This window comes from Phalaenopsis equestris, unplaced genomic scaffold, assembly GCF_001263595.1.
Source record: "Phalaenopsis equestris unplaced genomic scaffold, ASM126359v1 Scaffold000906, whole genome shotgun sequence".
Classification (NCBI taxonomy): Eukaryota; Viridiplantae; Streptophyta; class Magnoliopsida; order Asparagales; family Orchidaceae; genus Phalaenopsis; species Phalaenopsis equestris.
The window spans coordinates 247987-259453 of record NW_018165345.1 but is presented as its reverse complement, the minus strand read 5'-3'; the positions used below and the strand labels follow the sequence as shown (position 1 = coordinate 259453).

General features: G+C 37.2%; 1 protein-coding gene across 1 annotated transcript in view; it reads right to left on the bottom strand.

Moving 5' to 3' along the window:
* Positions 1-6992, bottom strand: part of LOC110032282 (FGGY carbohydrate kinase domain-containing protein) — a 56254-nt gene extending 49262 nt beyond the window's left edge. The window contains exon 1 of the mRNA XM_020735858.1: positions 6761-6992. Within this exon, the coding sequence (XP_020591517.1) occupies positions 6761-6944 (184 nt within the window). The 5' untranslated portion in view covers positions 6945-6992. The remainder of the gene's footprint in view (positions 1-6760) is intronic.
* Positions 6993-11467: the final 4475 nt, after the last annotated feature.

Here is an 11467-nt window from a genome sequence, read left to right as displayed (position 1 = left end):
CTTAAAATAAACCCTATTTAATTATTTGTATTAAATAGGGGAACTTGTCGGCAAATAAAACGGTTTCGCAGACCCAAACGGACGTCCATATGTTTTCTTAGTTTATTTGATTGAGTCTCATCCTCAAGTCTTGTGTTTATCCCTCGGGATAGATACAGAATTTGAGGTAGAGCGTTCTTTCATTTAAACTGTGAAAAATATGAGGTCAGTTTGATTTCATATTTTTTTAAAATTATATATATATATATGTAAATTAAAACGTCCTTCCAAAGCGGGCGACGGGACTTCACTTCCGGCTGCCGACAGCTTCTTACGGACGACCCCCAAACAACCTCTCTTCTTTTTTGTGCCGACACACCTACAGGAGCGAGAAGGGCTTGTTTTCTTCTGTATGGGCTCCCACACCTGCTCCAATACCTGATGTTCTACTTGCTGCCACAATTGTTGCCCCCACTGCTGCCACATCTGCTACGATACTCGTTTCCACACCTGTTGCTACTGCCACACCTAAGTATCGACTACCAGTTGCAACCCTGTCTACTATATTTAGGGGTGTAAACAAGCCAAACATGAGCGAGTTGAGCTCTTGTTGGTGTTTAGCTCGTTTGAAAATGTTTGTGTTCAAAATCAGCTCGTGTTCGAAATTGCTCGTTAAAATATGTTCGTGTTCGACTCGATTTGTTCGAATTTGGCTCAAATTATTCGAATTGAGCTCAATATTTTGGACTGTAAATGAGCCAACCAAATTTGAGTGAGCTCAAAACTTTTTCTTGCTAAGCACATTAAAATTTATTATTATTATTATTTATGTTTAACTCCACTGAAGGAACACAGATGGAAAAGATTACCTTCATATTTTGCACAATTTTATTTGAATTGGTCAAATTGCCTCATCTTTAATTTGAGCTAAATTTAAGCCTTGGGAAGTACAATCCAAACTCCAACATAATGTTTTCCTATGCTTCATTCAATATTTAAACAATAATTAAATAACCACCTTAGGTAAATATCCGATGTGGGACAAAAAAATAAGGGACGTAACATGGAGAAGAATAGGTTGAGGGAGCACAACCAATATTTTTTTCTTTTTAAAATTGTTAGGGCATTTACCTACATACCGCCCAACTCATATGTATTTACATATCTAACCCTTAAATCAAAAATATGTTTATATTAAGCCCATTTACATAGATATCACCCCAATCCTATATATTTATTTATCTAACACTTAAACTTATATTTATTATAATTATACTACCCAAATAAAGTTTAAAAATAATAAAATTTAGAAATTTTTAATACATAAAAAATTATTATAAAAAGGATATAAATAAATATTATTATTTTATTATTTCGAGCCGAACACGAACGAACCAATTTTTTATCGTGTTCGGCTCGTTTATAAATCGAGCTCAAAAAAATATTTGCCTTCAGTTCGTTTGCTTAGCGAACGAATCAAACACGAGCTATTAAACGATCTAAACACGAGCTATTCACGAACGACAAGCCTTTTTGACAACCCTAACAAAATTCAAGCTCACTGCACCCACTTTCTAATTACCTCCTACTCGGACTTCAACTTTTTCCTCCAATGAGCCTGGCCCCTCAACTCCCGCATTTGCGAGGGTACATATTCTGCAAAGGGAAGCCAGTAAGTTATCTTTAGCATTAGATTATGTTCATTATTTATTTTAAATAATTTTTGTATAAATAAATTTTCCTTCTCCAGATTCATCCCCACAAGTGTCACTCGGGACATGTAATTTCGGAAGTTCGAAGTAAGATCATTTAATTTGAATTAGAATTTTAATTTTAATTTATTTATTATACCAAATAACATTGTTTATTTTTTACGTTACAGAGGTCCTTCAGCGGGCTACCAGAGCATCACCACCAGATCCGCCGAATCTTTGAAATTAGTGGCAGGCATCGGCTGGGTGACATGTTCACCAAAGTCCGCATGAAGGGGGAGCGGCCCGCCTAGATAGGTAAGAAGCTGTGTTTTAAAAAATGTTCGAACTTATTTATTTAATATTTTGAACAAACAGAATTGAACATTAATCGAGCCAAATTTGAGCTCACATCAAGTGCATTGGTTCATTTACAGTCCTACGAGCTGGCACAACTAATCAGATTTCAATCATGACGATGTTTCTTTATTGAACTACCACGGCACATCTCCTCTCTTGTCATTGATCATTTAGTTGACTTTTTTGGTGAGCACCCATGAAAATTTCATTGTAGCTCGTGATTTCTCTAATAAGCTCCCATTAAAATTTCATTTGAGCTCCCGAACCAGCTAGTAAGCCTGTTGTTAGTACCATGAGTTGAACTCGAGCTCAAAATTATATTCTAACAATGAACTGAACTAAAGTTGGGCATGACTCAAGATCGGCTCGACTCATTTACACCCCCTACCTTTGGTACAGGTCATCACTGGCCACCCTTTAAAATTAGTCCTTGCTAAATTGGATTATTCTGATAGATTAGTTAAATGGGTAATTAAGTTGAACGAGTTCAATATTTCTTATGCACCAAAAAATGTTATCAAAGTACAAACATTAGCCAATTCCTTGGCTGATTTTTTTGAATTTAGAACCGATCATAAGGAAATAATTCCAAAAGATAATTTTTATGGAGTTTAATAGTAGATGGGGCATCTAACAGATAGTGGGTTGATATTGGAATGGTCCAATAGTGCTCCAAATTCCGGTCGAGATTTTACTATATCATTTTGTTCATATATGTTTTGAAATCACAAATAATCGAGCTGAGTATGAAGTACTAGTTAATGGTCTAAGATTTGCTTCAAATGTTGGAGTGAAATATTTAACTTTTTCAATCAGATTATCAACTTGTGGTAAATCAAGTGAACGGCTTTATGAGACTAAGGAATATATTATGCAAAAATATTTATTCAAAATAAAGAATGAAAATGGAAAAATTGAATATTTTAAGATTAAACATATATTCAGAGAAGATAATAAACATTGATTTACTATTGAAGTTGAGGAATACAGATGAGAGGATGATCAACCATTTAGGCTCTTAAAACTACAACCATTAGGCAAACACCCTTTATGCTTTCTCATGGAGTAGAAGCTATGTTACAAGTTAAGTATAACGTGCATAGTCAGATAGTAGTATCAAGTTTTAAGGAGAATGAGCTTGACAAATGGGAGCATGTGAATAATGACGGGATACAAACGATGCTAAATTTGCTTGAGATGTGACGCATTCAATCTTCTGTGAAAAATAAGAAATTAAGAGTGATAAAATATTACAACTCTAATATAAAACAGAAGTAATTTAAAATAGGGGGCTTAATGCTAAAGAAAAGCGACTTGGCAGCTCATAATTTGGCACTTGGTAAACTGCACCAATATGAATATGATCATATATAATTTGATAATAACTTAAACTAGGAGCATATAAGTTGAAGATACAAACTAGTAAATAAATTTTGAGGACATAGACCAAAGATAAATTAAAAAAATTCTTTTCCTTAAACAACCAAATACAATTTTTTTGAGATTTTAACACTCGGGAACTCATAAAATAAGTTTTTCTATCAAAATAAGTATATATCATACAAATCAAGAAAAACAAAATTGAAACATATAAAATTTTGGTTAGCTCTAAAGAATTTCTTCCTTTAAAATCTATGAGAATTAATTAGACCAAAATGTCTACCTTGATCAAAATGAAATAAAAAATATTAATTTAAGGATAAACTTAAAATTTGCATAACCACCCCCAATTGCATTGCCTAAAGCCCCTAGAACAAGAGTTTATCGACAAGCTAGAGGCCCATACGCGAAGGATAGTTAGCACTTGATAAAGTCATTTATTCTATTTTTTTCTTTAAAAATTGTTTAGGAAATGATATATCTAAAGATTGTTTATATGTATATATTTGAAATAAGAAAATTTTCTAAATACTCCTTTTGATTTACCAACTAAAGTTGATGTTAGGAATTAATTTCTAAAGAGAATTAATGAAACATTTGAATTCAACCTCCAAATTTATCCATATCTAATACATTAAGCACATTCGGCAAGAAAATTCTTAACAATGTCTCAGTTGCTAAAGGCGTTCGAGGAATCCGCTATAACGGAATGATATCGGAGTTAACCAAAATAAAAATAGGAACGCAAATATAATTACTAAAAAAACAAAATATGCAGTTATAACCAAGCACACACTGAAATGGGAAATACAAAGCATCTCAAACTCACATTAGAGTTCAATCCTGTGGTGGTGGAGGTCATCTAGGTGGTCGGGCAGTGGTAGCAAGTGGCGGGAATGGGTTGTGGGGTTGCTGAAAATGGAAAGGAGGGGCGGGAACTATGATGGCAGCAAAGCGGAATGCCTGGAAGAGCAGCTGCGATGAAGTGGGAGATTTGGCAGCGAGGGGCAACAAAGAGAAAGGGCTATGGATTACAGGCCAGCAAGAAGAGTGATGTTCTATATGAGGCAGTGTGGAAGAAGGCGGTTTAGGGGTGTTGGCAGCAAGGAAAAGGGCGAAGTGGTGTTTCCGAGATGGCGGCAGCAAGTCAGAGGGGAAGAGTGTGGAGGATGGGAAAATCGAGGATAAATACCACCTCAAGAGAGAAATACAGTCGGAGCACCACTCGACCCTTACAGAAGAATCACCACCTCAGAAAGAGATAAAACCAAAGCACCACTCGCCCATGGATATAGCCCTAGGAGAGAAAACCTTGGAAAGTTGACAGTTGTCCCGCAGAAAATTCACCAAAAACGGAACCATAAAACATCAAAAAACAAATATATAACATAGGAAAAATTAAGATTGGGCCCCGCATCAGTTGGAAGGCAAATCCTATGAAGGCTAGGGTCAAACGGCACCTGGAGCTGCTAAACTGAGCCAGAAATCCGATCCAAGACAACAAGCTTGTTCGTCTCCTACTGCGCCCGGTCCTAGGGGAGCACCCGAGTCACGGAACTTATATATTATGAAGTCACTTTGAAAATGTTACTCACTAGTTGACTAGAGTTTACTGGACATTAGTATGTGATTATTCCAAACTGGTCAATTGATAAAAGAATAGTTGGCATTAGGGGTGTCAATTCGGGTCAGCAAGTAGGGTTTTGGTCCAACCAGAATAGGGTCAACCCGAACCTGACCCAAATAATAAACGAGTTGAAAACTAAGACCCGAACCTGAACTTGACCCGCTAACCCTAAACTTCCCGAAATTTCGTGTTTATTGGGGTCATGTTTCAATTTTCAGGTTCAACCCAAGCCCGACCCGAATAATAAACGGATCGAATTCTCTGACCCGAACCAAACTCAAAAAATAATTGGGTCAACCCTAGCTCGAATTTTTCGAGTCAACTTCGAGTTGAGTTGGCATGTCGGGTCGATTTTTGAGACCCCTAGTTAACATACATTCATTAAGCAACACATTTTATTAGAAGGCAAACTCATCAAGTGGAAAAATTTGCAAATAGAGAAAAAGTACACCAAATATTTATTTCAAGTCCTCGATACAAAAAAGATCATTTCATACATAGCAACAAGATGTATGCACAACAATTCAGCAGTTTATCATATTAGTGAATTTAATGAGTGGTGCCCCCTACCTTTATGATCTATTTATAAAGGATAAAAAGGGGAGGGTCATGAATCACAAGAGTACTATTAATTAATTAATTAGTTTGAATAAATTATTATATTTCTTATTATTTTTGCAGATTTAATGTCAAATAGATAAAGCATCGAGAAACTAAATATGTAAATAAAAAACCAATAACCAAGTTCAATGTATGGGTCAGTGCCAGGAGCGACACCTAATGAAAATATCATAAGTATATTCGGACGAAGCACAAAATAGCGGTCAAATTCAACCAATTCAGCAAGACAACTTGACAAACTCGCTTAACCGACTTCAACCAACTCAGCCATATAATATGACAACTATCAGTTCAGTCTGACTGTTTGGCTAAAACAATTGCCCAGTTAATTTGTCAAATCAGTTCGGCGAGCTAACTAGGCAAATCATGACAACTTTATCAATTTGTCATATAGTCGAGCAGTGCTATACTATATAAATACACTACACCTTACTATATCATTGTTATTGTCTCAATATATTTTCTCTTTTTTTTATAGTTATTTATGTAACTATCCCTAGGGCTTATCCAAAACTACAAATAAAAGAGGTTAGACAAAGGGTGGGGGATCTTTTGGGCTTGATGTCGAGGAATTTCATTAGATGTTTCCAGTTTTCATCTCCATAATTAAGAGATTTTTTCTGTCTTCTTTCATTTTATTGTACCCTAATTCTTCTCCTTTGACGAGCCATTCCCTAGGTGATGTAAGCCAGTTACAATTAATGATCCAACAATAATGGAGTTATACCACAACAAATCATAAGAGGCCTCTACGGGAAAGAGAATAAATAACTTCGGCCAACTCCAAATGCATAGAAAATTACCTAGGATGCAAAACTTTATTGGCATACAACAAAAACGGGAATTTAAATACAGATAATTTGCAGAACGTTGTAAAAAGAAGATACAATGGTAGTTTTCTCCACACGAATGAAACAATCAGAAATCGGATAAATATGGGTACTTTTAGCTAGTTTCAAAACAACTTTATAAGATCAAAACGAATGTCTACACAATTTGAATAAGGCGTGATTCTTTCGATAAGCAGAAAAAAAATCTCTAGCGCCTCAAAAAAAATCTACGTCATAATTATTCCGCGAATAAACAAGGACAAATGATTCACCTGCTCGAGCGCTGCCAGTCCCGACGTCGACGCCGAGAAAGACTGTTCGCGGGAGGTTCTCAGCGGTGGCGGAAGCCATCTCGATGGAGACTGGTAGGCCCACCCGACGAGAAGAAGGAAAAAGAAGAAGAGCTGTGTCCGAAATGGCAGAAGAGGACAAGGTCCTTTCTTCAGGCCTCTTCATCTTTATCCCCGACTTTATTAGTTGCGCTTTCAGTTTTTCGTGTGGAAATTAGATTATATCGCTAATACACAATTTATGGTAATAAGTATGTTACCATTGGAGCGAGTATGATTCCGCCGCTGCGTCAGCCCCATTGGAATGCCGGCAAATGTTAACTCGCGGACGTAGATATGTAGCAATTCCATCCAAAGTAATGTACATGTGCCTAAAATGATGAAATCATAATTGTGGGTTAATGTTTTTTAAGGGTTTTTACATATGGACCTATCCAAATAATACTTATTACATATATGGCCAAAAAAATTAAAATTTACACTTGAAGATTTCTGTTACGGCGTGGCTCCCCCTCTCAGCTCTAAACGCTCGCCTAGATCCTCCCCTCTTCCAGCGACATTGTCATTTTGATGGTTGTCGCCGCCACTGGGAATTCTAATGATAAAAATGTCATTTTTATTTTTAAGACAGTCCTAAAGATGAAGCAAATTCTTAATGTTTTTCATGTTTTGAAGCTTAGAGAGCAGCGTGTCATGAACTAACTTATATTAAGTCACCCGTGCGAATTTAGCGCTCTTTTTTAGCACTAAATCAGCCTAATATCTCTCACAACACTTGCACTTGTAAGCACAAAACATTCTAAGAAGAGTAGGGAAAAGTATTGGAGAAAGGAACATTTCACTAAGAAAGAAGAATTATAACACTTGAAAACTTGGAAGCTTGGATGGTTTCCTTGGATCCTTTCTCGGATCGTTACAAATGAGGGGAGGGACTTTTATTTATAGTCATCTCCCAAACCTTAGGAACTTTCTAGATTACCTTAGAAAAGACTATTTTCTAGATAGATCTACACCATTCTTATATGTATACATGACCCCAGATCCTTTAGATTATTCATGAGTTTATTCTTGGACTATTCTCTAGAATGAGGTAGAATCTTCTAGAGTTGTCTAGATTACTCTCCTTCTTTCTAGTTTTTTTCTAGAATATGTTGAACTCTTCTAGAGTCTCTTTGAATGCTTTCTATATTATGGGCTTCTCAAGAATTTCTTTTCTCAAGTTTACCTTGCCAAATTTTTTTTTAAGATGGCAGAGCGTGACACTCTCCCCCACTTAAGCTCGCAATCCCCTCATTGTGACTTCCTCTTGGCCCTCAGACCAGCTTCTTTTGTTTGCTCTTGGCAAAATTAGGTTTTTCCATGGTGATATGGTAGAGGGGTGTCATGCAGTGAGATTTTCATTGCTGGTGCTTTAATCCTTAGCACCATCCTAATTGAATGCCTTTTCTCCCTCATTGGTGGTAGCTCTTTAAAATCCTCCACCACTTCTCTCCTTAGGGCTTCGCTTCTTCGTGAAGAATAGCCAGGTAAATCCCCTTTTTTTTTAATGCCCTCATTGAGTTGGATGACTGATAGCACTTTGACTTCCTACTTGTTAGCCCTTGTTAGCAGTACTAAACACTTGATTCCTTTCCATGTTGCACATGCTATTAGCGAAGGGAATTGGGAATTCTCTTGTTTGATCCAAGAAGTTCATCCCCATAACAATTTTAAAATCATCTATCGTAATGACAGAGAAGTCTAACTTACTTGACCACGCTCCAATACTGTTCTTTACTCCTTTGGCTTTTCCATGAATTGGCCTTGCTGTTGAATTGACCACCTTAATGGAGCCTCCTCCTTCAGCATCTGCAAACCCAATCTCTTTGCTTCTTCGGCGGAAATGAAGTTATGGGAAGCATCAGTGTACACCATAGCTCTAGTTGTCTTCCTGCTTATTATCATCTCCACAAAGAGTGACCCTTTTATTTGGGGCTTTGTTGGAGCTTGCATCTCATTCAGCGGTTATATAGACCCCACATGTGTTTTCATATCACCACGTTATTCCTCTTGATGGCTTGCAAGGAGAGAGTTCAAAGCCATCTTCTAAGGGCAATCCCTTGCCCAATGAGGTCTTCCACAAAGAAAACAGTTGTTGTATGGTTTTGTTTTGTTATTAGACTTCCCCTCGTCTCTTGCCTTGGATGGGGTCGATTCACGAAGACTCTCATCCTTATGTTGAACCTTGTCTTCCCCCACTTTGGCATTTGTTTTATTTTCATCCTCTAGCTTTATGGACTCTCTTTAGCAGTCAACTAGACTTTTTACGACCACGCTGGCAGTGACAAGGTCTTGCACATTGTGCCTCCTCAGCTCAGTCTTTGCCCACTGTTGGAGTTCATCCATGAAGTTGAAAAGAACTTCCTTATCAAACATGTCGGGAATTTCAAGAACCTGGCTAGTAAACTCTGTAATATATTCTTGAATCGATCTAGTTTGCTTAAGCCTTTGCAATGGGGCCCTAGCTTCATCCTCTGCATTTTTAGGGTAGAATTGCCTCTTTAGCTCATTCTTAAAGTCAGTGAAGGTGAGTATGGTGCACATACCTTTCTCCATATATCCTTGACTTCTTCTCTACCACAACATAACGATATCTGAGAGATAAAGAGTCACAAATTGTATTCTTGCATCTTCATCTGTATTCCCCATCACTCTAAAAATATTGCTCAAGTCCCCATAAGAAGTTATACACTTCCTTCGTGCTGCGAGCTCCTTCAAAACTCTTTGGATTTGGAACTTCAATCCTCTTAACACAAAGATGTTATGGTTGATGGGTGTCGCTGGTGCCTTCTTGCATAGTGGGATGCCTCCACGCATTTCTTCCAAACTAGCACATGTGTCACTCATCTCTTCATGGATTTTTTGTACCTCTTAGAGCTCCCCCATCAAATCCTACCGCATATTATCCATTTGATCTCTTAAGTATTCCTCTAGTTAGAGCATCATACCTTTGATCGTTGAGTGGATGGTGATTTCCTCCTTCTAGAGTCCATCCACCATTTTCCTAAAATCATCTGTTTGGATCTTCATGCCATTCATCGCCAAGGTGTGAGTCAAAGCCATGCATGATCTCCTACCTCTCACGTAGTTTGGATGCAGTTGGGTCTCATTACTCCTTACGACCTTATCCGCGCTATTTTTAGTTGGAGAGTTGCCCGTAAGAAGCTGTCGGTCACCGGAATAGAAGTCTGGTCGCCCGCTTCGGAAGGACGCTTTAATTTAAATATATATTTAGTTTTAGAAAAATATGAAATCAAACTGACCCCATATTTTTTATAGTTTAAATGAAAGAGCACTGTACCTTAAATCATGTATCTATCCTGAAGGATAAACACAAGGATGAAGCTCGATCAAATAAACTAAGGAATATATAACATCCGTTTGGTCTGCGAAACATTTGTATTTGCCGACAAGTTCCCTTATTTAATATAAAGGATTAAATAAGGTTTATATTAAGCTGGGTTCGGACATGCTTCCTATAAGGCAAGCCCCTATAGTTAATTACATCTTAAATGACCAAAGCCACCTAAGAAGACTCTCGATAAAAATTAAGAAATATTATCTTCAAGGAGTTTCAAATGGTAGGACTTTTCAATGAATTCAGACGTAGAGGTGTGAAAAGGGATTGGTTCGAATTTAGAATATTTTGTTGTAGAGTCCAAAGGAGGAAGAACTAGGGGATGTCATGGGTTCAGAGGAGAACCCCGGTGACTTCCCAAGCTATCATAATGCTTAGCTTCAGTTTTGAGGAGAAATATTTAGGTGTTTTATCCTGTCAATTTATTAGTTAGGGCTTATATTCGTGTGAAACGATCATACAAATTGCCTGGAAGATGTGAGGATTTAGGTCGTGACAAACGACAACCTCGAAATCCTAAGACGAGTTAGGGCTTATATAGTATAGTAGGGTTATACGAAGGCCTAAAGATAAGATGAGGATATACGTTGCATAAGCTAGCAACCTAGAAGTCTTATGGCTTTGTTGTTTAAGTCTAAGGAAGGAAGATTGGTTTAGCTGAGAAAGACAAGTTTTGTTGTTGAAGATGGTCGTGCTACCCACCATGCTAGCTCCAAGCTCCTTGCCACGACGAGTTTGAGTTTTCAAGTGTTTCAAGTTTTGATGTTAAATCAGGTGGCCATATGGTTGAAGTTCTTTAAATTTTGTGGGGGCATATTAAATTTGATTAGAGCGACACCGATTAGGATCCCACGGTTCCCTCGTTCCGACACCACTATTTTCTATTAGATTCACTTAGTCCAAATAAACTTACTAAACTCAACTTAATGAGTTCCATAATTTCATTTAGATCGTGGGAAGCCTCGTTAGCAACCGTAGGTTACCTCCTCCAAGGAATTCCCGATCATCTGATAGAGACATCTTAATTTAGTTGCAATTTTAGTTTTGTGTGATGTTTGTGATTAAATTTTGAGCAGTTTTATATTTTGAATGTTGTGGAGGTGAATTTTATCTTGGTTGATTTTAGTTTTTATTTTGATTTTAGTTTTGGTCATATTGAAGGTGAATTTGAGTTTGAGGTTGAAATTTGGGGAGATTGGGATCAAATTGATGGACATTTGGAGTGATTTGGGGAAAATATGGGCCTTTAAAGGGTAATTTGGGGGTTTTGATCAAATATGGTTAAATTGGCC